Source organism: Ranitomeya imitator, chromosome 7 (genome assembly GCF_032444005.1).
Source record: "Ranitomeya imitator isolate aRanImi1 chromosome 7, aRanImi1.pri, whole genome shotgun sequence".
Lineage (NCBI taxonomy): Eukaryota > Metazoa > Chordata > Amphibia > Anura > Dendrobatidae > Ranitomeya > Ranitomeya imitator.
In genome coordinates, this window is record NC_091288.1 from 70,519,719 (window position 1) to 70,546,644 (window position 26,926).

Consider the following 26,926-nt stretch of genomic DNA (forward strand, 5'->3'; position numbering starts at 1 on the left):
ATTGTGTTGCCATATAATGTTCCTCTATGATGCTCACCTTGATGCCAACATAATCTGCAGGGACGATGGGTCTCTCTAATGTTGGGAGAGGACTCTCATCAATTTTTTCTCCAATCATGACTTTGGTGGCCACATCGATAAAGTCAACTCCCAAAGTCTTGGACACAAATGGGAATGAACGGGAAGCTCTCAGGTTGCATTCAATCACCTAGTCGGGAAGAGACTGTGCAAATTAACTGATCAAATAAATACATTTCTCAGCGTATAGGTATTTATTATGGTAATGATAAAGGTTTAAAGGTTTCTACGAGTAATGAGTGTTCTTAGAAAAGCGTCTAACTTGCAAAAAATGAATATCTTGCAGGTGGGTCAATATGTTCTTAGGATGATGAGTCTATGACTCAGAAAAAAACATGATCACGTGGGGTCTATACACAAGAACCCTTCTGGCTGTCATTTTGACTATCCAATCCAATTTCATACAGATTGATACTTTTGATTCACAGAAACTACTACAACCTTTTGAGTCTGTAATTTTGGTGGCCCTTCGCTTCCACTTCACTGTGCAGTAAATGTATTCCCTAAAATAAAAAAGTATCCCTAATCTAGTGCTGGAGTAGGAGTTAAAGTCTGCAATTTTCTATCCATTCTCAACCACTAATGGATACTACTATCTGAAATTGAACGATCTGTAAAATGTTGCGGTGACTTTTATGAAACAAAAGCTCTATTGCCATCAAATTTATGGACTGTTATGTTTTATAGTCCTGATTTCTGTTTGTTTTTTTCACTCAAGATGGGGTGCAGAGTGTACATTAATGAGAAAAAAATGAAGTTTTTTGAATTTACCAAATGTCTGCAATGAAACAAAGAGTGAAAAATGTAAAGGGGTCTGAATACTTTCCGTACCCACTGTATGTCTAGTTCATAAAGGCAATAAACAGGGTGTTGGCTTTGTTTAAAAGTGTTGTCGCATTGAGAGCTTTTTTTATGTTATTTTTTTGGGGTAGCTAGCTTAATCCATGGTTTGCAGCCTTTTCTCTTGAAGATTACACATTCTTTTTAGGTAATGTACTAAGTTATTCCCTTTTTTTTCCTGTAGGTGTAATAAAAACTGGTGTCTTGGTAGCTTAGAGCAGACAAGCCTTGTACACTGACAAATACTGGTTGTGTGTGTTCTTGTCCCCGATGACTCTCCAAATTGGACCAACACTGGAAAATCTAGAGACCCTTTTAGTCCCACCCCAAATTAGCTCTCCAAAGAAAGGGGTTTCCACGACACTTTTCTAAGAGCTTACAAATAAATGAACCTGCTAAGTAGAACCTAGAGTACGCAGTGTGTAAGTTCAGGGGTCTAATCTACAAATAAGTTTTAGGTGGACCACTGGGGATTGTGCTGATGGGGATTTATTTTACTTACAATGCCACCCAGTGGAAAATAAGCCGCTAAGAGCAATTTCTCCAAAAACAGATGTAAGGAGTTGTCAGCAGCGAGACGACCAATGATAAGCCTATAAAGCTGGCATCTGTTTGCAGGAGAGCATATCATGTAAGTATGTGAGTGTTAGTATGTACACATATGTTTTTAATGCACTGCCACTTTAAACAGAACATTTTGCAAAAAACAAACAAGCACCTATAGGATTCTTATCTGTATCTAACACCAACGCACATAGTGACAGGTGACACGTTCTCTTTTGTGACAGCACCCTGGTATTACTGTATTATACAGTCTGATAGGGGCTCTTTACTTATCAATGCCTTGTCAAGCTCCTCACAGAATGGTGATTGACAGATCAATAGTGTAGTGACGGAGCGCAGAGAAGCTGGTATTATGCAGGCAGCCCACATACATCTGTCTGCAGACGAAGGAGAAGGAAGCAACATGGAACTAGATTGCTTTAGAAATTGAGATTATCCCAAAAGACTTGCAGAACTCACTACTGAATGTTTCATAGTATGAATATTACTTGGCTACCCAGCCTTAATAAATCAGAGTGGCAATTGAAAAATGAGGATTGTAATCATTCTTAAGAAATTATGTCTGATTACTAGTGAAGATTAGTCAATTTCTGCAATTTCTGAATCATCCCGAAAAGAGGATGTGAATTTTTTCGCAGACACAACAATTTGATTGAAAGCTATTTTCCTTTCTCATCTGCAAAAAAAAAATCCAAAAAATATTTCTCTTTCAATCAAAAAACTGCAGAAAAGTATGACTTCTTATAGTTCAGTGGTTTCCAACCTTTCTTAGTCGTGAGACACATCCAGGGCCCCCCACCGCAGTAATCGTGACACTCAGAGCCCACCATTACTGGAAAGAAGACATCCAAATATTCCCCACAGAAAGCACACTGAAACCATATACCCCTTCCCATATAGGCAGTATAATTACATCCAAGGGTCCCCACTGTGCCCCCACTCGGTGTTCTCATACCAAGGACGTCCTCCACACTGTCTCATCCAATTTCAAGCTCCCCTCTAACAGTATCATCCTATGTTTAGCTTAATATTTATTTCTCTCCTCCTTCCACCAACACCCCACAAATATATGTACATACAGATCTGCTCCTCTTTGCAGGACTAGTCATAAATGTCACCATCCGGAGTCCTTCACTTCATAACTGTTTGTTAAACCAGGTGCTAATGCACCAAGGTGTCAGACTGCCGCGAGCCGCACATTTAGGGTCCACGATCCACATGTTGCTCCAGACCCATAGGTTGGAGACCCATCTTATGAGTGAAGCATTAGCTTTCATATTTGTCGCTTTATTTGTCATATTCGTTTCCAATCCATGCCAACATTAAAGCATTAAGAGACCGTTTATGTGTGAGGTTGTGTTTCATCTAAAGGAGCGGGCTCACGCACAGTTTTGCCTAAGAGCAATGCCGTGAATAATGAGTGGGATCTCTACATCCTCCAAGAGCAACTTGTCCCAAAGATACAGAAGAAAGTTAGTAATGAATAATACTTTTTCCATATAGAACAAAGTCAGAAAACAAAAGCAATTACTAAGTGGCTTGGTGAGCATAACATTAAAAATTGTGGGTCCATCACAGGACACTCCCAAGATTTTGTGCACGGTGCCCAAACTTGGATGACTTAACCATTGTCTTAGGTCTTTTCTCACAACTTTTGAATCGTTCTTTTTCTCTCTAGCCTACCATATACAGTATCCTCTGATTATCACATAGTGTTCTCCAATAAGAATTGCAGTGGGGTCTTCATGTTTTGATTTGTTTGTCTTTTACACTTTAATTTGAGGATTAGATTAAGCCTGGCTAACTGCAAACAATCCTGTCAATATCCAGCCAGTTGAATTGAATCATTAATTAAATTTGGACCAATGGTTAATTGTAAAGAGATAATAGTATTTTCTAATTAATTCAAGTGGCTTCATTCACAATGTATCGGTACATTCACTGTTGGTATTTTGTTATTTATTGCTCTAACAATCAGCCCGCATTGCGTAGAATGCAATGTGTCTCATGACTTTATTTACTCACCAGAACATCATTTCCTCTCACAAGGAACTGCACATTGAATGGTCCAGAAATTTCAAAAGCATTTGCAATTTTCTTGGTCGCAATTTTCACCTGCAAATGACAGAAAATGTATACAGTATGTTCTGAAGTTCTACATTCCAGTACCGTACATAGAGATAAATGTGATGTGATGCAACCAGATAGCTTTATCGATGTCTTAGATGTTAGATTTAAAAGGGGTTTTAGTAGGCTAAAATATTTGCGTAAATTACTTACCAGACAAATCTGTTAGTGCTCCAGTCATGTGGGTAGGAGTGGTCAGGTGGACACATGACTGATGTGGCTAATCACAGGCCTGGGGCTGTACAGCATGACATTGCAGCAGCCAGTGATTGGCTACACGAGTCACAGAGGATAACGGCATGTGACTGCAGCCGGTGAACAGCAATCGAAGCCATTGTACTGGAGTGGCAGGGGACTTAATAGGGACGTAATGGTTCTTTTGATATATATATATATATATATATATATATACACACAGTATATATATGCGCTATTTATTTTCTTTAGTCTAATTTTTATCAATCATAGAGAACTCCTTTAATCACTAGATTCCAACTCATGCCGTTTAGTCCTCGTGCACACATCCATAATATAGCTCCATTTTGGACAAAGCTGTAATCAAGCTTATGTATACTTATACTTATATATGCCCTCTAATGTTCTTCTAGATGCATTTGATTTCACAAATACACATAAGGAGCTTTTTTTGTACAATTCGAAACACATTTGACAGAACTACAATTTTGTCATACTACTTGTGTTTAACTATTCTCAACTAGAAGCATTGCCACAAGATTTAAAAAAAAAACTGCACTTACGATGCCTAAAGCTACATTCCCATGATGAGCATTTGGTGCATTTTTGATGATTTTCTGAATTCCTGCACCTAGTAGGTTGCTTGCGTTTTTTTTTAATGCATTTTTTTTTGCTTGTGTTCTTATCACATTATTTATGCATTTTTTTTTATATATCAGTTTAAATTCAGCTGCTATGTTTTTGATATTTTATGGGATTAGGCATTGACAAAATTTTAGTCGTGTGTGCATTACACATACTGTGAAACCTTACTAAATCTGAATGTGTATTTTTTTACCTGCGGATTTTCCGCATCTAATGCAGCAATTCTATTGGGAAAATTTGCACATAAACCTCAGCATAACCGCAAGAGAAATTGAAATGTTATGGATTTAAAACACACACAGGTCAGTACACGAAGCATAAGATAAGGAACAGTGGCCAATAGATTTCTATTAATTCCATCCACTTTTCTGCAACTGGAAGACGCTGCACAAGAAGCAGTGAAAATACACAGCATTGAAAACACACTGAAAACTAATCATGGGAAGTTAACTCAAGGGTATGTGCACATGGAGTCACTTTTTGGAGTGGAAACTCGGCAGAAATTCATTGTTTTTAGGGAGGATTTAGAGTTTTTGCTTAGTTCCTGCTCCAAATCTTTGTAGTGTGCATATAGCTTTTAGTATGTGTTGTTTTTTTTTGAGGTTTTTAGAGCAAAAACTGAGCAGAGAGTCTCCAAATCCTTCCCCAAATGCCTCAAAAACATGGAGGTTCTGCTCAGTTTCTCCTCCAAAATTTCTGCAAAAAGACTTTGCATGCACATAGCCTTACAGAACAAGCACAGTTTAGCATGGGAACATGTATAGACGCCTGCAAATGATTCTGTCTTTAAAATTATTGTAGAGTTATGAAGACATAAGGGGTAATTCCTAGCTATAGAGGACATCGACTTTCTCCAGTAGCCCCATGGACAACGTATAAAGTAGAGGTTGAGCATTTGCACCTACACTTCATTCAGAATGGGATGGCAGAGCCCCATTCTTAGGATCACTGGGGTCTCAGTGGTAAGACCTCCAGCGATCAGCAAATTATCCCTTATCATAGGGGATGGATTACTTTTTTAGAAATAACCCTTTAAGATGCCATAAAAGACTAGAAGAAGATCTGTACAGACACTGAACATGCAGGACTTGGGATTGACGCTCAACAGCCTGTGTATTTATAAGTGTAGCTATGCTTTAAAAAAAGCTCTTGTGATGTGATGTTGCTATTGGCGAACATTATTAATTCTTGCTCTAAATATAAATTATGTATAAAGAAAGTTGGTGTATTTTGGAACCTAATCTCCAAAAAACACAGTTTAGTTTTTATCATTTCCTGATGATAACTATAATTTATATTGGCACGATTGTGTGCATTTCACATTTTTAAGAGGTTGGTTTACAAGTGCCAAGTAGCTCTACCATGGGTAAAGTCCAGAACATCTGTTAAAGTCACTATACATCTGTTGGCTTCCTCAGTATGTAATCTAAATGTCATTATTTCTGCCATCACTGTGTGTCTAGGGGAGGTAAATAAACGGTGATTGTGACATGACAAGCAGAGTAATATTCTACAGGTTTCTACTGACCATAACACAGGAGCAAATGAAGACACGAAACAGCATCACTCAGTGTGGGAAAGTAATTGAGCCGTAGTGTTGAGATTGCTCACTGAATCCATAATGACTTGGAAATTAGCACTGGGGGAAATGTGCTCAGTTTATGTTTTTTTATATTATTGTGATATCAATGTACTGTATATTCTATTGAATTATCTTTATTTATTAACATTTATTTTTAAGATGCAGGTTTAGTAATCTGAATCAAATTACTAAACCTGCTTCCTTAAATTACTTGACCTGGTATTACATTACTAAAAAGGGTAGGTTTGTGTCCATAACCCTGTAAATTTTTTGCCCCCTTCCTCTATGTTTGCTATTGTGGTCGTGCTTCCGGTTTTAGAACAGTGCCCTATACATTATTCACTTATGAGAAAGGGGAACGTGTCTACTTGGAGCTGAGCTCGACTCCCCAGTCACATTTGCGAGTAGATTACTCTACCGCTATAAAGACAGATTCTTCTAAAGGTACCTTCACACTCAGCGACGCTGCAGCGATACCGACAACGATGTCGATCGCTGCAGCGTCGCTGTTTGGTCGCTGGAGAGCTGTCACACAGACAGCTCTCCAGCGACCAACGATGCCGGTAACCAGGGTAAACATCGGGTTACTAAGCGCAGGGCTGCGCTTAGTAACCCGATGTTTACCCTGGTTACAGCGTAAAAGTAAAAAAAAAAAAAAAAAAACACTACATACTTACCTTCCGCTGTCTGTCCCCGGCGCTGTGCTTTCCTGCACTGACTGTGAGCACAGCGGCCGGAAAGCAGAGCGGTGACGTCACCGCTGTGCTTTCCGGCTGGCCGGCGCTCACAGCCAGTGCAGAGAAGCACAGCGCCGGGGACAGACAGCGGAAGGTAAGTATGTAGTGTTTTTTTTTTTTTTACTTTTACGCTAGTAACCAGGGTAAACATCGGGTTACTAAGCGCGGCCCTGCGCTTAGTAATCCGATGTTTACCCTGGTTACCAGCGAAGACATCGCTGAATCGGCGTCACAAACGCCGATTCAGCGATGTCTGCAGGAAGTCCAGCGACGAAATAAAATGCTGGACTTTCTGCAGCGACCAACGACATCACAGCAGGATTCTGATCGCTGCTGCGTGTCAAACTGAACGATATCGCTAGCCAGGACGCTGCAACGTCACGGATCGCTAGCGATATCGTTCAGTGTGACGGTACCTTTAAAAGGGAGCCTGCCAACAGAAAATGACTGTATAAACCAAGCACTGGGGCTCGGCACACCCTTAGCATGGCTGAACAGCACAATGAACCTTCACACCTACTTGTTTTTTATATTTCTTCTTCCTTAGTTGACAGTTCTGGATTTACAGGAGCTAAAGGAGGGCAGAGATAGCTGGAAATCAAGTGGGTGTGGAGGTGTACTGAACTGTTTGGCCACACATAGGGCTCGTGCACATGACTGATTTTCTCAGAGAAGTGCTATCCATGGTTTTCATGGATAGTACTCCTACCTATGACATTCTATTGGGCTGTGCGCAAGTCCAATTTTTTTCTTGGATCAAGTGATCCATGGAAGAAATGTGGCACATGTCCGATTTTGATCCTAGTGTCTAACGGTGACATCCAAGTGCAGTCTGGTTTTCACAAACTGGCGGAATCGAGAAGGTGGAGAAACTCTTTTTTTCCTGTTTCCACATCTGAGAAAATTCAATGCCACTCTGATCAAAGTCTGACTGTTTTTCTTGGATGTGGGAGAAAATGGGCTTTGACCCTACCCTAAGGGTGGACCGAGCACATGCGCTTTGTATGGACAGTCATTTTGTGCTGATAGATTCCCTTGAAGGCCGGGGTCACACAAATAGTATATTCTCTATGCAAGAGTTGGATTGATTGTGTTAATGACACTCTGATCAATCTCCGATCTGAGCTTGAGCAGAGTGTCAGTTTCGTTTGATCCGATTTTGTCATGTGAGAAAATCAGAGCACAGGTGTGGAGAACTTAATTTCTACATATTCTCCATTGTTTGAGTCTGCATAAATCAGACTGCATCTGAGCGCAGTCTGATGTTTTACATGCACCCATAGGCTTGAATGGGTGAGTGTCTTCTGATTTGCGTATCCACTCGTAGATCTGCACTACCGCAAGCTATAACATTAGTCCAAGTGCTATCCTATAAAACATCAGATAGCGCTCATCTGATTTATACGCTTGTGTGAGCGAGCCCTGAGAGTGTGCTCACATTGAGATTTTTACTGATTTGTTGGAGCGGAAACTGAGTGGAAACTCAATGTTTTTGAGTAGTTTTGATATTCTTAGAAAGATTTTGTAAAGTTTCCACTAAGTTTCTTCTCCAAAACCTCAACACAAGACTCAATGTAAGAATACCTTAAGCCTTACTTCTAACTTTATTTTGTCAGGCAGGGTTGAGGAGAATGGACAAACGTAAAAAAAAAGTCAAATGGGAACTAATAATGCTATGCTATGGATACATGTGAAAGGGGAGGACAAAGTTAAATGAATGGTTTTTCATACAAAATGAATGATCATTGCCCATTGTAAATGGGCCCAGCAATCAAGTGACAAATTGTAAACCATTTTTATTTATTACATCTTTTCTGTTGACCCACAAGCCTTTATTTGTCGTCAGCACATCCTCTAATGTACACAGAGGATGTACTGCCAACAATAATGCAAAAAGCTTTGTATGAATGAACGTATGAATGATTGTTCATATAAACCCTCTTGACTCATCGAAGGATAATACTAATCGAGCACCTACCCACTTGCCATATCAACAGCCGGCACTCATTGTGGCAATGCCGTTGTATGTGACCCGTAGATAGAGATGAACAAATTTGTTCGGAAAATGATCACCAAATCCAAATATGCCATATTCGTGCCATATTTGTACCATATTCGTGCCGAATTTATGTTTGATGATCAGTTCCAAACATATTAGTAAATTTCTGCTTCCATAGACTCCAATGACGTTCGGCGAATATTGCAAAAACAAAATTTGGCGCTGATCAGAATCGCAACTGGATTTTGAAAAATTTGCTCAACTCTTCCCTGGGGTAATGGGGCACATTCTGAATTCTCTACTATGGGATTAAAAAATTTGTCCAAGTCCAAATAGTAGTTGAATAAGCAAAGCCACATTGCATAAATACAGAGGTATGTGGACACTGCCAGATGCACAAATGAGTATATTTGGAGCTGGACTAAGTTTGCTTTATAGTTATTAGATTGTCAATTTTTCTTTCAATCACAAGGAAATAAATGCCACTTTACCTTTTCAAGTGCCCCTTGGCTGATAGTCTGTGTGGGAATCATAAGAGTAGCATCTCCCGAGTGGACTCCGGCATCCTCCACATGCTCTGAAATAGCATTACAAATGACCTATACAAATGAAAATAATTCATGTTACAACTGACTTTCTGGCTCATCATGTGCACGGTTGTCCAACTTGCAATCTGGAAGCCACGTTTTGCCTCTCAAACTACATTCCCTAATGAAGCTTTCACAACTGTAAGAAACCTTGTAATTACAAAACTGAAAATCTAACAGTTCCAATTGGATAACAGAACGCGATGCCCGGCCAGCAGTTAGTGATCTGCAATGAGAGAGCTCCTCCAGACGACATGAATAACATTACCACGAGCCATCGGAGATGTTCCAACATGCTCCAGGTTCCAACTTTTAATAAAAGCGATGGTAGGAACTACACATATAGGTTGGACATAAGACCTTTAAAATATTTTATGGGTAATTAGAGCTACATCTTTCTTGTCTATGACTCTTGGGTTGATTCAAACATTAATGATATTAGGGCAATATCCAAATTATTTTGCATTAATTACTACTTGCGTTGTCCAATCATTTTTTATTTCTACTGAATATTTTTTTGAATTTAACAACTGAATTTTACCATTTCACTACTTGATGGTCGTGTCTCTGCACAGCCTGAGACTGTTTGCGCTGATTGGATAGTGTCATTGTGTTACCTAATGAGTAACATCCAGTTGTCAATTTATTAATATATTTCTAACAGGAATAAAATAAAGTAGAATTCTAAGATAAGGGGTTTACAAAGAGTCAGAATTGGTTTCATGTCATTAACACTGACATGATCTCTTGGATTTAGGTTGGTAGAGCCCTCATCCTACTTCTGTGATCCATATCTTGCATCAAGAGTTGCAGCAGATACGTGCCGCATAGAAGCATTAGCTGATCATGGACATGGCCCTCTCCTCTGAAGAATATAGGAGGTTAGAAAACAGACAAGCCAGTGATTCCTTTAGACTTCAAAACTGAAAGCCACATGGATTCACTTCCAACTCTCTACCATGTACTGGCTGGATGGAGAGGATTACCAAATGTCCATCCCTGATTGTTGGCGTGGTATTTTTGGTTCTTAACCCTGCTGTTGTCTTCGGTCTGGGGAGACCGATTTTGACGTTTGGTATTTTTGGGGGTATTCAAGATGTGGTTCTGAAACTTGTGGTTGGTTGATTGACTTAAATGAGGATGGGTCGGTCGGCCACGGGTTTCAGAGCCGCATCTTGAATATTTTAAAGAATATTGAAGTTCAAGGTCGGTCGTTTTTGACCGAAGACAACAGCAGGGTTAAGGTGCTTGGATGTCCTAAAGTATCTGCTGTAATCTGGCCCTGAGTAGGAATGAAATGTTTGATTCCTACTTTAGATACACAGTCCACTTTCGGCTGGTGATTACCACGTCATAATTATAGCTTTGTAGTAGATTTGTAGTATGACCCGAGAGTTGCTCTGCTACTATAACTGGACACAGGAAGATGCAACTATTATAAGACATTATGACAACTATACCAATGAATTAATAGTAGTCGTAATCTCTATTTGGTATAGTTTCTCCTTTCAGAGAGTGCCAAGTTGGCATAGGGAGACTTCTACGTCATGCATTGCTCCCATGGAAATTTAAACATGCAAATGGACTCTTCATAGAGGAAAAGAGCAGGAACATAGGATCCAAAGTCATTGCATCTCTTTAGAAGGTTGATATTGACTTTTATGATAGCTACTTCCAAATGATGCTATCTTCCTATGAGAAGAAGATACTTCCATATTTAACTCCTATGTGTCCCATTAATGTCTTGCAGAAAAAAAAGCTTTTACACTATACTCTATAACATTAGCATAACTACTTACACGGCCTTCTTTTGCAACAGCATCCATCTCCACTTCTCGTGCTCCTTCAATGAACTTGGTGATCACCACTGGGTGCGCCTGCAAAGATAATATTCCAACAAAGTTTAGTTTTTGCCCCAAATATATGCAGGATCTGTGATATAAGAAAATCTAACACTCTTGCCTAAAAAAAATGGCTGAAAAATAAAGTACCCAGATGTTACTGGGAAAGCTGCCATCTCCTTTCTCAGATCTTCTGATAGTTGATCTTAGTCTCCAGTTGCGGAGAGCTTACATCACTCAATATAAGTCTCAGATCAAACCTGCTTCCACAAAAATACTTTTCTTCCTACAAACCACCCTGAGAGTGTTTAAAGACACTTTCATCTTCTGAGTTACAACTACACAGGATGTTCTTTAAATGCATAAAAACCCCTCACTCGTACCAAAAAAGTGTAATAAGAAGATAAGATACATTACGTTAAGAGCTGGCAAGATGTGAACATTTTGCTGCCAGTCAAGTATGAATTATATATAAGAGTTTAAGTCATTGATATATCAGTACAAACCATTCACACGTGGGTATTTCAATAGGTACTTTCCAGTAATATTTCTCGGTGTATTTTGATTGAAATATTTCTCCAAAAAACAAGTGTGTGTGCATGTGATAGATATATGTTATTATATATATTATATTATATATACAGTACAGACCAAAAGTTTGGACACACCTTCTCATTTAAAGATTTTTCTGTATTTTCATGACTATGAAAATTGTACATTCACACTGAAGGCATCAAAACTATGAATTAACACATGTGGAATTATATACTTAATAAAAAAGTGTGAAACAACTGAAAATATGTCTTATATTCTAGGTTCTTCAGAGTAGCCACCTTTTGCTTTGATGACTACTTTGCACACTCTTGGCATTCTCTTGATGAGCTTCAAGAGGTAGTCACCGGAAATGGTCTTCCAACAATCTTGAAGGCGTTCCCAGAGATGCTTAGCACTTGTTGGCCCTTTTGCGTTCACTCTGCGGTCCAGCTCACCCCAAACCATCTCGATTGGGTTAATAATCTTTATTTTATTTTTATATAGCGCTAACATATTCCGCAGCGCTTTACATTTTGCACACATTATCATCACTGTCCCCGATAGGGCTCACAATCTAAATTCCCTATCAGTATGTCTTTGGAATGTGGGAGGAAACCGGAGTGCCCGGAGGAAACCCACGCAAACACGGAGAGAACATACAAACTCTTTGCAGATGTTGTCCTTGGTGGGGTTTGAACCCAGGACTCCAGCGCTGCAAGGCTGCAGTGCTATCCACTGAGCCACCGTGCCGCCCTGGGTTCAGGTCTGGTGACTGTGGAGGCCAGGTCATCTGGCATAGCACCCCATCACTCTCCCTCTTGGTCAAATAGCCCTTACACAACCTGGAGGTGTGTTTGGGGTCATTGTCCTGTTGAAAAATAAATGATGGTCCAACTAAACGCAAACCGGATGGAATAGCATGCCGCTCCAAGATGCTGTGGTAGCCATGCTGGTTCAGTATGCCTTCAATTTTGAATAAATCCCCAACAGTATCACCAGAAAAGCACCACCACACCATCATACCTCCTCCTCCTCCATGCTTCACGGTGGGAACCAGGCATGTAGAGCAGGGGTGTCAAACTGCATTCCTCGAGGGCCTCAGACCATGCGTGTTTTCAAGATTTCCATTGCCTTACACAAGGTGCTGGAATCATTCTGTGCAGGTGATTAAATTATCACCTGTGCAATACAAGGAAATCCTGAAAACATGACCTGTTTGCGGCCCTCGAGGAATGCAGTTTGACATCCCTGATGTAGAGTCCATCCGTTCACTTTTTCTGCGTCGCACAAAGACACGGTGGTTGGAACCAAAGATCTCAAATTTGGACTCATTAGACCAAAGCACATATTTCCACTGGTCTAATGTCCATTCCTTGTGTTCTTTAGCCCAAACAAGTCTCTTCTGCTTGTTACCTGTTCTTAGCAGTGCTTTCCTAGCAGCTATTTTACCATGAAGGCCTGCTGCACAAAGTCTCCTCTTAACAGTTGTTGTAGAGATGTGTCTGCTGCTAGAACTCTGTGTGGCATTGACCTGGTCTCTAATCTGAGCTGCTGTTAACCTGCGATTTCTGAGGCTGGTGACTCAGATAAACTTATTCTCAGAAGCAGAGGTGACTCTTGGTCTTCCTTTCCTGGGGCGGTCCTCATGTGAGCCAGTTTCTTTGTAGCACTTGATGGTTTTTGCAACTGCACTTGGGGACACTTTCAAAGCTTTCCCAATTTTTCGGACTGACTGACCTTCATTTCTTAAAGTAATGATGGCCACTCTTTTTTCTTTACTTAGCAGCTTTTTTCTTGCCATAATACAAATTCTAACAGTCTATTCAGTAGGACTGTAGGACTATCAGCTGTGTATCCACCAGACTTCTGCTCCACACATCTGATGGTCCCAACCCCATTTATTAGGCAAGAAAACCCACTTATTAAACCTGACAGGGCACACCTGTGAAGTGAAAACCATTTCCGGTGACTACCTCTTGAAGCTCATCAAGAGAATGCCAAGAGTGTGCAAAGCAGTCATCAAAGCAAAAGGTGGCTACTTTGAAGAACGTAGAATATAAGACATAATTTCAGTTGTTTCACACTTTTTTGTTAAGTATATAATTCGACATGTGTTAATTCATAGTTTTGATGCTTTCAGTGTGAATGTACTGTATATATACATTCTTATATAATGTTTTATATATAGAATATTGTATATATATATATTTTTTTTTTTTTATTATTTACAGGCAGCATGTTGTGAGTATTTTATTAAATATATATATTATTTTTTGTATACTTTATGTATACATTTTATTATATATACAGTATATGTGTGTGTGTGTGTGTATGTGTGTGTGTACATGCATACATCTAGATATCTAAAATACAAATATATATTATTTTTTTTAATATATATGTATACATACAGTCAAATGCATATGTACACACACATATATATTTATACATATATATATTGTATTTATATAATTACATGTGTATATATATATATATATTTATATATATATATATATATATAGCTTATATGGACAGTATATGTCACAAATGTTCGGTAGAATGACAGAAGTCCAACTCTCAGAACTACATCTATCTCAAGAACAGATGTGGGACTCTCCATCCATTTGTATTGGAGTTTTTGAAAAGTCCCCAGCATACTTAGAAGTCAGAAATAAAATGAATGTTTAATGAAAGTACCGTAAATCATATATAATTTCATTTTATGTAGATATATATATATATATATATATATATTAAAATATATCATATATATCAAATAAAATTATACAGTGTATATATTTTTCAAAGCTCCAATACAAATGGATGGAGAATCCCACATCTGTTTTTTCGAGATAGATGTGGTTCTGAGAGGTTGGACTTCTATCATTCTACCGAACATTTATGACACACACTGTCGATAAGACCCAAATGTCCAAGACAGGATAACGGATTCAACATTTAAAATAGCCAATTACCAGGATAAGAAAAGATTATAGACACTAATTTCATTATTTTGTTCCTCTTAAATAAATGCAGGCTTGGCAGAGCTACGAGCAATCTATGTGCCATCCCTTGCACAGTATATTACAGCAATGCTTCTAGGGGAAAATACTGTATCTGTGATGACCCAGACGGAAAGACGGAACCCTCCACAAGAAATCAGTGTCAGGCAGAAAAATGTAAAGGACTGACTGTATCAGAGGAATCTTACCTGCGACACACGAGTGGCCTCAGCTAGGAAGTTCTTCAGTTCTTCATCTCCATATACCACATTCATTGCTGAACCACTAGAAGCACATGAGAAATATACATTAAAGTGATTCATTATAGCAGAAAAACTACACAGTATTTCAGGATTACAAGGTTACCTGAGCACGTAGGAAGGACGCAGTAAGCATGGGTAACCAACGGTCTTTGTAAACTGCAGAGCATCGTCCTATGAAGGCAAAATAATTATTGAATCATGAATATTACAGGATTAATTTCACAAAAGTATTAGCTCTTCCGAACCTTAATAATTAGTCAATCTGTACAATATATTAGAAATATGGTGGTTACCAGAGAATTAACAGCTTTCCATGGTGCCTGGGCAATCTTGAGCTCGTCCAGGATAGCAGAAAATATGGAACGATCTTCAGCCCTATCAATTTGCAGTGGGCTGGTGCCCATGATCTTCACTCCATTCTTGTGTAAAGGTACTGCCAAATTATTGGGGATCTGCCCTCCTACTGAGATGATGCAGCCATCACATTGCTAAATATAAAGAAAATAACCATTTTTCATGTATCCTTTTAAACGTTTTTAACATATACACACAACGACTTTTACACCATTTAAATGCTTGATGAAGGTTAAAGTACAGCTGAAATGTTACATTTTGGATTTGGCATATAGTGTTTGAAACGTTCTTTTGGATCACTGCTTCCAATTTTATTTTTGAATCCATATTTGTGTGTACCTGGGACTGAGTTCACCAGGTATTGTGCACCCGCTCACCAATTGATACTGAGAGGGCTGCCCAATAGTGATGAGCGAGTACACTCGTTGCTCGGGTTTTCCCGAGCACGCTCGGGTGATCTCCAAGTATTTGTTAGTGCTCGGAGATTTAGTTTTCCTCACCTCAGCTGCATGATTTACAGCTGATAGACAGCTTGAATACATGTGGGGATCCCCTAGCAACTAGGCAACCCCCACATGTACTTAGGCTGGGTAGTAGTCGTAAATCATGCTGCTGCATCAACAAAAACTAAATCTCCAAGCAGTTACAAATACTCAGAGACCACCCGAGCAACGAGTACACTCGCTCATCACCACTGCTCAACCAATTGCTATATCTACATTAAAATGCTCCTGTCATCGATGGACAGCGGGTGGCATCTAAATGGTTAATATCAGCAAATGTATCTCAATGTTAGAGAGACATGTCAGCTATGACTCATAGTGGGCATATGTTGCGTATGAAGCCACTCCATACAGCCCTCAGTGACCTGTAATAAAAATGTATGTCACAGTACATTACATTGTTAAAGAGGTTGTCCACTACTGAACAGCCTCTTTAAGAATGTGCAGATTTATGGAGCTGGTTTCTAGTTTTGTATTTATGTTATCATCTTGGTTTTGATACTGAATTTATGTACTGAGCTTTGTTCTGGTAATATGTTTATACATTTATATTACGAGCTTGGTTCTTGTACTATATGTATGCTATGAGCTTATATTTTTATGTATGCTATGAGCTTATGTTATGAGCTGGGTTCTTGTACTACTGTATATGTATGCTATGAGCTTGGTTCTTGCACTATATTTGTGCTGTTAGCTTGGTTTTGGTACTATAGTTATGTTTTTGATTCAAGCACTCTACTATTATGTGCTTGATTCTGTGTTATAGTGTGCTATCAGGCAACACAGTGTGCAGTAATCAGCGCACATACAGTGATATGGCAATAACCCAAAAACAATAGAACAAGCTCTGAGACGTGGAATCTCTGCAGACTGCAATACCTGAACCTATCCTCACACAACTAAAAGCAGCAGTGGATTGCGCCTAACACTACCTATGCAACTCGGCACTGCCTGAGGAGCTGACTAGCCTGAAGATAGAAATACAAGCCTGACTTGCCTCAGAGAAATACCCCAAAGGAATAGGCAGCCCCCCACATATAATGACTGTTAGCAAGATGAAAAGACAAAACGTAGGAATGAAATAGATTCAGCAAAGTGAGGCCCGATATTCTAGACAGAGCGAGGATAGCAAAGAGAACTATGCAGTCTACAAAAAACCCTAAAGCAAAACCACGCAAAGGGAGGCAAAAAGACCCACCGTGCCGAACTAACGGCCCGGCGGTGCACCCTTTGCGTCTCAGAGCTTCCAGCAAAAGAGAATAGCAAAGCTGGACAGAGAAAACGGAAACAAAAACAAAGTAACACTTATCTAGCAGAGCAGCAGGCCACAGGAAAGATGCAGTAGCTCAGATCCAACACTGGAACATTGACAAGGAGCAAGGAAGACAGACTCAGGTGGAGTTAAATAGCAAGGCAGCCAACGAGCTCACCAGAACACCTGAGGGAGGAAGCCCAGAGGCTGCAATACCACTTGTGACCACAGGAGTGAATTCAGCCACAGAATTCACAACAGTACCCCCCCCTTGAGGAGGGGTCACCGAACCCTCACCAGAACCCCCAGGCCGACCAGGATGAGCCACATGAAAGGCACGAACAAGATCTGGGGCATGGACATCAGAGGCAAAAACCCAGGAATTATCCTCCTGAGCATAACCCTTCCATTTGACCAGATACTGGAGTTTCCGTCTAGAGACACGAGAATCCAAAATTTTCTCCACAATATACTCCAATTCCCCCTCCACCAAAACAGGGGCAGGAGGCTCCACAGATGGAACCATAGGTGCCACGTATCTTCTCAACAACGACCTATGGAATACATTATGTATGGAAAAGGAGTCTGGGAGGGTCAGACGAAAAGACACCGGATTGAGAATCTCAGAAATCCTATACGGACCAATAAAACGAGGTTTAAATTTAGGAGAGGAAACCTTCATAGGAATATGACGAGAAGATAACCAAACCAGATCCCCAACACGAAGTCGGGGACCCACACGGCGTCTACGATTAGCGAAAAGCTGAGCCTTCTCCTGGGACAAGGTCAGATTGTCCACTACCTGAGTCCAGATCTGCTGCAACCTGTCCACCACAGAATCCACACCAGGACAGTCCGAAGACTCAACCTGTCCTGAAGAGAAACGAGGATGGAACCCAGAATTGCAAAAAAATGGAGGGACCAAGGTAGCCGAGCTGGCCCGATTATTAAGGGCGAACTCAGCCAACGGCAAAAATGACACCCAATCATCCTGGTCAGCAGAAACAAAACATCTCAGATATGTTTCCAAGGTCTGATTGGTTCGTTCGGTCTGGCCATTAGTCTGAGGATGGAAGGCCGAGGAAAAAGATAGGTCAATGCCCATCCTACCACAAAAGGCTCGCCAGAACCTCGAGACAAACTGGGAACCTCTGTCAGAAACAATATTCTCAGGAATGCCATGCAAACGAACCACATGCTGGAAGAACAAAGGCACCAAATCAGAGGAGGAAGGCAATTTAACCAAGGGCACCAGATGGACCATTTCAGAAAAGCGATCACAGACCACCCAAATGACCGACATCTTTTGAGAAACGGGAAGGTCAGAAATGAAATCCATCGAAATATGTGTCCAAGGCCTCTTCGGGACCGGCAAGGGCAAAAGCAACCCACTGGCACGTGAACAGCAGGGCTTAGCCCTAGCACAAATCCCACAGGACTGCACAAAAGCACGCACATCCTGTGACAGAGATGGCCACCAGAAGGATCTAGCCACTAACTCTCTGGTACCAAAGATTCCTGGATGACCAGCCAGCACCGAACAATGAAGTTCAGAGATAACTTTACTAGTCCACCTATCAGGGACGAACAGTTTCTCGGCCGGACAACGATCAGGTTTATTAGCCTGAAATTTCTGCAACACTCTCCGCAAATCAGGAGAGATGGCAGACACAATGACTCCTTCCTTGAGGATACTCGCCGGCTCAGATAACCCCGGAGAGTCGGGCACAAAACTCCTAGACAAAGCATCCGCCTTCACATTTTTAGAGCCCGGACGGTACGAAATCACAAAATCAAAACGAGCAAAAAATAACGACCAACGGGCCTGTCTAGGATTCAAGCGCTTGGCAGACTTGAGATAAGTAAGATTCTTATGATCAGTCAATACCACCACGCGATGCTTAGCTCCCTCAAGCCAATGACGCCACTCCTCGAATGCCCACTTCATGGCCAGCAACTCTCGGTTACCCACATCATAATTACGCTCAGCAGCAGAAAATTTCCTGGAAAAGAAAGCACATGGTTTCAACACTGAGCAAACAGAACCTCTCTGTGACAAAACCGCCCCTGCTCCAATCTCAGAAGCATCAACCTCGACCTGGAACGGAAGAGAAACATCTGGTTGACACAACACAGGGGCACAGCAAAAACGACGCTTCAACTCCTGAAAAGCTTCCACGGCAGCAGAAGACCAATTAACCAAATCAGCACCCTTCTTGGTCAAATCGGTCAATGGTTTGGCAATACTAGAAAAATTGCAGATGAAGCGACGATAAAAATTAGCAAAGCCCAGGAATTTCTGCAGACTTTTCAGAGATGTCGGCTGAGTCCAATCCTGGATGGCCTGGACCTTAACCGGATCCATCTCGATAGTAGAAGGGGAAAAGATGAACCCCAAAAATGAAACTTTCTGCACACCGAAGAGACACTTTGATCCCTTCACGAACAAGGAATTAGCACGCAGTACCTGGAAAACCATTCTGACTTGCTTCACATGAGACTCCCAATCATCAGAGAAGATCAAAATGTCATCCAAGTAAACAATCAGGAATTTATCCAGATACTCACGGAAAATGTCATGCATAAAAGACTGAAAAACAGATGGAGCATTGGCAAGTCCGAACGGCATCACCAGATACTCAAAATGACCCTCGGGCGTATTAAATGCCGTTTTCCATTCATCTCCCTGCCTGATTCTCACCAGATTATACGCACCACGAAGATCAATCTTAGTAAACCAACTAGCCCCCTTAATCCGAGCAAACAAGTCAGATATCAATGGCAAGGGACACTGAAACTTAACAGTGATCTTATTAAGAAGGCGGTAATCAATACACGGTCTTAGCGAACCATCCTTTTTGGCTACAAAAAAGAACCCTGCTCCCAATGGTGATGACGATGGGCGAATATGTCCCTTCTCCAGGGATTCTTTCACATAACTGCGCATAGCGGTGTGTTCAGGCACGGACAAATTAAATAAACGACCCTTAGGGAATTTACTACCAGGAATCAAATTGATAGCACAATCACAATTCCTATGCGGAGGTAGGGCATCAGACTTGGGCTCTTCAAATACATCCTGAAAGTCAGACAAGAACTCTGGGATGTCAGAAGGAATGGATGACGAAATAGACAAAAATGGAACATCACCATGTACTCCCTGACAACACCAGCTGGTTACCGACATAGAGTTCCAATCTAATACTGGATTATGGGTTTGTAGCCATGGCAACCCCAACACGACCACATCATGCAGATTATGCAGTACCAGAAAGCGAATAACTTCCTGATGTGCAGGAGCCATGCACATGGTCAGCTGGGCCCAGTACTGAGGCTTATTCTTGGCCAAAGGTGTAGCATCAATTCCTCTCAACGGAATAGGACACCGCAAAGGCTCCAAGAAAAATCCACAACTTTTAGCATAATCCAAATCCATCAGATTCAGGGCAGCGCCTGAATCCACAAACGCCATGACAGAATACGATGACAAAGAGCATATCAAGGTAATGGACAGAAGGAATTTGGACTGTACAGTACCAATGACGGCAGAGCTATCGAACCGCCTAGTGCGCTTAGGACAATTAGAAATAGCATGAGTGGAATCACCACAGTAGAAACACAGCCTGTTCAGACGTCTGTGTTCTTGCCGTTCAACTTTAGTCATAGTCCTGTCGCACTGCATAGGCTCAGGTTTACTCTCAGACAATACCGCCAGATGGTGCACAGATTTACGCTCGCGCAAGCGACGACCGATCTGAATGGCCAAGGACATAGACTCATTCAAACCAGCAGGCATTGGAAATCCTACCATGACATCCTTAAGAGCTTCAGAGAGACCCTTTCTGAACCAAGCCGCCAGTGCAGATTCATTCCACAGAGTGAGTACTGACCACTTCCTAAATTTCTGACAATATACTTCTACATCATCCTGACCCTGGCATAAAGCCAGCAAATTTTTCTCAGCCTGATCCACTGAATTAGGCTCATCGTAAAGCAATCCAAGCGCCTGGAAAAACGCATCAACATTACTCAATGCAGGGTCTCCTGGCGCAAGAGAAAACGCCCAGTCCTGTGGGTCGCCGCGCAAAAAAGAAATAATAATCAAAACCTGTTGAATAGGATTACCAGAAGAATGAGGTTTCAAGGCCAGAAATAGCTTACAATTATTTTTGAAGCTCAGGAACTTAGTTCTGTCACCAAAAAACAAATCAGGAATAGGAATTCTTGGTTCTAGCATAGATTTCTGATCAATTGTATCTTGAATCTTTTGTACATTTATAACGAGATTATCCATTGAGGAGCACAGAGCCTGAATATCCATGTCCACAGCTGTGTCCTGAAGCACTCTAATGTCTAGGGGAAAAAAAAAAAAAAAAAACTGAAGACAGAGCTGAGGGAAAAAAAAAAAAAAAAAAAATGATGTCCGGACTTCTTTTTTTCCCTCTATTGAGAATCATTGGTCTGGCTCCTTGTACTGTTAAGTTGCTATCAGGCAACACAGTGTGCAGTAATCAGCGCACATACAGTGATATGGCAATAACCCAAAAACAATAGAACAAGCTCTGAGACGTGGAATCTCTGCAGACTGCAATACCTGAACCTATCCTCACACAACTAAAACCAGCAGTGGATTGCGCCTAACACTACCTATGCAACTCGGCACTGCCTGAGGAGCTGACTAGCCTGAAGATAGAAATACAAGCCTGACTTGCCTCAGAAAAATACCCCAAAGGAATAGGCAGCCCCCCACATATAATGACTGTTAGCAAGATGAAAAGACAAAACGTAGGAATGAAATAGATTCAGCAAAGTGAGGCCCGATATTCTAGACAGAGCGAGGATAGCAAAGAGAACTATGCAGTCTACAAAAAACCCTAAAGCAAAACCACGCAAAGGGAGGCAAAAAGACCCACCGTGCCGAACTAACGGCCCGGCGGTGCACCCTTTGCGTCTCAGAGCTTCCAGCAAAAGAGAATAGCACAGCTGGACAGAAAAAACGGAAACAAAAACAAAGTAACACTTATCTAGCAGAGCAGCAGGCCACAGGAAAGATGCAGTAGCTCAGATCCAACACTGGAACATTGACAAGGAGCAAGGAAGACAGACTCAGGTGGAGTTAAATAGCAAGGCAGCCAACGAGCTCACCAAAACACCTGAGGGAGGAAGCCCAGAGGCTGCAATACCACTTGTGACCACAGGAGTGAATTCAGCCACAGAATTCACAACAATTCTGGTACTATATTTATGTCTGGAGCTTTGTTCTGGCACTGTGTTCATGTTATATGCTTAATTCTGATGCTCCTTTCATGTTATGAGCGTGGTCCTGGTATTATATTTATGCACTGAGCTTGGTTCTAGTGCTATATTTATGCACTCATCTTATGTTCTGTATTGTTGTTATGAACTAGATTCTGGTGCTCCTTCTGTGTTATGAGCTTGGTTCAGATGCTGTATTTACGTCATAAACTTGGTTCCAGAGATGTATTAACATTTTTAGCTTGGTTCTAGTGCTCGTTTTGTGGTATGACTTGGATACTGGATCAGTTTATAAGAATTTTCAGAAGAGAAGAAATAATGACCACATACATAAGCCATCAGTCAAGCTAACTGACATAATTCTCTGTGAATGATATTCTGCAGCTGGCTATGTACTGTGATACATAGAAGCAGCAAAAGTCAAAATAAGCTATATTTTAATAAATCCATATTGAAAAAGACAGTACTTTTCAGCAAAAAATGCATTTAATTAAACAAAAAGCCCCATAGGTATTTATAATACTATGTTTACATTTTGAGTATGAAAAAAGTCTGAGCTTTAATGTTTTGTGTGCAATGCATAACTTTTATCCATTTGTCGTAGTCCACATGCTATATGAATGGGCTACACACACTTATGGATGCGCTCATATCTGTGTAATAATAGGTAATAGGTAGTGATGAGCGAGTGTGCTCGTTACTTGAGTTTTCCAAACATGCTCGGGTGTTCTCCGAGTATCTTGGGCTTGCTTGGAGATTATGTTTGAGTCGCCGCAGGTGCATGCTTTGCGGCTGCTAGACAGCTTAATACATGTGGGGGTTGCCTGTTTGTTAGGCAATCCCCACATATATTCAGGCTGTCTAGCCGCCACAAATCATGCAGCTGCGGGAACTCAAACATAATCTACAAGCACGCCCAAGTTACTCGTAGAACACCTGAGCATGCTCGTAAAATTCGAGTAACGATCACACTCGCTCATCAATAGTAATAGGTTAAATTATCAATGCAAGTCTAGTAGGATGATATGCATATGTTATTATATCAAATGTGTGGCAAATGAGTTTTTTAACTTCTAGACTGGGAAGGCAGAGAAGTTTGGATAATGTATTAAATATTATGGTTATGTACAAGTACATAGATATATATTTGCTGACATTTAAAAGTGGTCTTATTCTGCTTAAAGTTATATAATTTTATTTTTTCAACTTTGAACTCTAAACACAAACTACAGATATAATTACCCTAACCTAGTTATTATGACATTACAGTTACCAGAAATCTGAGGCTACATCATACATTTTCAAGACAACGGAAGCTGGATCACTCACTTCTTGTTGGTAAACATCCAAAATTCTTTCCTGTGACAGCTCCTCAAAGTAAAGTTTGTCACATTCATCAAAATCTGTGCTGACGGTCTCAGGGTTGCAGTTCACTACCACAGTCTTCTTGCCAACCTCGCGTAGGGAACGGATGCTGGAAACTGCACACCAGTCAAACTCAACACTGCTGCCTAAACGATAGAGGATGCGAGTGTAAATGAAGAAATCAAACAAATAGAAGAAAATATATCGGTTTAAGCATTTGCAAATATTCTGCGGTTTTCACCATCAGACTGCAAGGTGACTCCTGTAACGGTGCTATACTTTACGTGGCTGGTAAGGTGGTGATATTAACAGAATGGAGATTTCAAAGTAGAGGTCAAGAAGTAACGTCCATTATTCAGGCTAACATTTCGTTCTTACAATGGACATAGATATAGTATCCAAATAAGATTAGGATCAGCAGAGTTGGTTTCCAGTTACATGATGGCCCAATTATAGAAGGTGCTCCAGTGTAGCTACAAGATGGCAGAGAAGCAGTCACTCCAAACCCACTCTTACGATGAGGCCCACTTTCAGCTTTATTGGTGTCCACGGGACACCGGTATTATTAAATCCTGAGCACTCTAAGCTGCAGGCCACTTTAGGTCCGAGGTCCTCAAGACAGAGTGGTTTTACAAAAAGTCAGTGTCTTGCCAAAGGTGGTACTAAGACATAACCGCACATGCCACCAGTGCTCGGATGCTGATTGCGCAGAGGAGGACTGCTGCGAGGTCGGAGAATCAAAGTTTGATTTGAGACCTTACTACTTGTAATAAAGAACTAATTAAGAGGGTACTTTGGGCAGTGTTATCATAGAATAAGGGGGAAACCTTGGCATTATTAATATTGATTAAAGTGGCGATTATTACTATGCATTAAGGGCGCACTGGGGGCATTTTCATTCATTCAGGGGGTAGATTATCATCTGATAAAGAGTCACTCTTGGTATTATTGGGCATTGGTACATATTATTAAGTGGGCATTATTACTTTTCCAGTTGGCAAAGCAACAACAGGCTCAGAACAAAGTGGGTATCATAAGGATGGGGAAATGTGAGAAGGGACATCAAGGCAGTTTGGGCAAGATGGAAAAGACAGAAAAATTGTACTCATCAGAAAGGACATCAACATTAAGTCACTATATATCTCCCCTATAATCAACTATAGGGTCTGCAGAGCTGGTGTCTTACACTATACGGACACTGAAGAGTATAGTCTATTTTATATGTAACAGCTTTGTCATCTGCTGAGACTCCCCATGCGCTACTCAGATTGAGGGCCTACTCGGAAGTGTTTCACTCCTTCGGACCCTCACCCCTCTCCCCAGCTATGCCTCTATTCAGGGCCCCAAGAACTTTGAGCTGTACTAATTAGATAGACTTAATATTAAAATATGTAAATTTCCCACTATAAAGAATTTGGTTTGTCTTAACTGAAAGGGTTAATCTGCCCAAATGCTACCACCACCTGTGCATGCAGAGTTGGTATATTTAGCCAGATGTCTGTTCATAACTGTATCTCACCAGTTCTGGAAATGTGTCTCATTAAAGGTTGAGGAGCCCTAGACAATTATCCATATAAATGGGAAATAAAACCCAAGGAGGGAAGCCGTTCATGAATCAGTAAGGTTAAAACTCTTTTATCCGCTAGCGCAGATTAGTGTGAGAGCTCTCTCTTTCTTATTAAAAGTTAATGACATTTTTTTTTTCCTGGAATCCTTAGAATGTTTTGCATTATAATGTATTTCTTTTGAACTTACATTGCGGGCATTAGGTATATTATTATACAAATTCGCATAAATTAAAATGCAGTTTATTAATTTGCTAGGTATCAATGACTATGTTGTAGACCCCATGGCTTAACTATATCACCACTTTTCAAATAAATCATTTCCTATATTTTCGCACTTCAAAGCAGTAACACACTTAGGGAAGGGTTGGTTTTGCCCAATGTGGTCCTAAAAACTCCTCCAAGTACATAGGGGATGATTAACGGTAATCAGTTTGTGCCAGAACTGCTTGAAATGTTGCAAAAACATTTTTACGCCAGCTCGTGGTATGGCCAACCCTGTTACAATAAATTCATCATAATTTACGCCACAAAAGTGAGCTGGCAGACATGATGCCGGCACTCTACAACTGAAAGATGTGCCAAATTCATTAGGACGGACACACGTGCTAATGACTTTGGTGCCTCTTACTTCATTGCACCCAGTATCAAAACTAACATACCAAAACGCCAGTCTTAATGACTCATGCCCTTTATATGTGTGGTAAGAAATACAGAACTCCTAGGTTTCCTTTTCGAGTGATCGCGTAGGGTCTAACCCTTAGTGTCCAGTAATGAAAAATATTGAGATCTGTATCTCCAGAATAGAGTGAATGAGGATACATTTTATTTAATACATGTGATCCATCTTGGGTACTGACCGAAATGTCACGTTAAGCTACCAAGATGGATCACATGTATTAAATAACATTTATCCTAATTTGCTGTATTCTGGATGCCCGGTCTCTATATTTTTCAACCCCTATAGTTCCTAGTTCTCAGAAATCAGAACCATTATTTCCATTGCTATATTTAAAAAAAAAGGAATAACTTTGGATTAGCTTAGTGAGTACCCTCAGCATAGAAGTCTTACAACAATCTTGTTTTGTTAAGGCTACGTTCACACATTGAGCTTTTGCTGCGTTTTTTCTTTGCAGGCAAAACCTGCTCTCTGCTGCTAACAAAAAACAGGTTTCGCTGCTTTTTTTCTGCATTTTTTGCTGAGTTTTTTTTTTTTGCTGTGACTTATGTGTCATTTGTCTACAGTACATGTTTAATAAAGTATGTTTTATTCACCAAAAAAAGCATCAAAAATGCATCATTGCGTAGTCTTGCAGTTTCTCATTGTTTTCTATGGTGAAAAATGTTGCAAAAACAATTAAAGAATTGACATGCCTCAGTTTTCAAAAACGCAGCAGTTTTCCAATTTCAGTGAGAAAAAGAAACAAGCGTGTGCATGAGATTTCTGAAATCCCATAGCTTTTACCAGTACTGTGAAAAGCAACTTTTAATTTGCTTTAAAAAAATGCAGCAAAAAAAAGTTGCAAAAATGCAACGTATGAACATAGCCTAATGGCATTAATATCCTCCTATAATATAAAAAGCCAATATGCTCCATCAGTCACTATGAATATAGCTTTACACACTTGAGATTAAGG

At 40.5% G+C, this 26,926-nt stretch overlaps 1 protein-coding gene across 1 annotated transcript in view; it reads right to left on the reverse strand.

Annotated features, from left to right (window-relative positions):
- The window catches only part of CPS1 (carbamoyl-phosphate synthase 1), a 111,222-nt gene that overhangs the window by 16,216 nt on the left and 68,080 nt on the right, over positions 1-26,926 (reverse strand). The window contains exons 25-32 of the mRNA XM_069735370.1: positions 23,689-23,870; positions 15,288-15,482; positions 15,098-15,165; positions 14,941-15,016; positions 11,154-11,231; positions 9,259-9,366; positions 3,508-3,597; positions 38-208 (exon numbers count right to left, since the gene is read on the reverse strand). Coding sequence (XP_069591471.1) covers positions 38-208; positions 3,508-3,597; positions 9,259-9,366; positions 11,154-11,231; positions 14,941-15,016; positions 15,098-15,165; positions 15,288-15,482; positions 23,689-23,870 — 968 coding nt within the window. The remainder of the gene's footprint in view (positions 1-37; positions 209-3,507; positions 3,598-9,258; positions 9,367-11,153; positions 11,232-14,940; positions 15,017-15,097; positions 15,166-15,287; positions 15,483-23,688; positions 23,871-26,926) is intronic.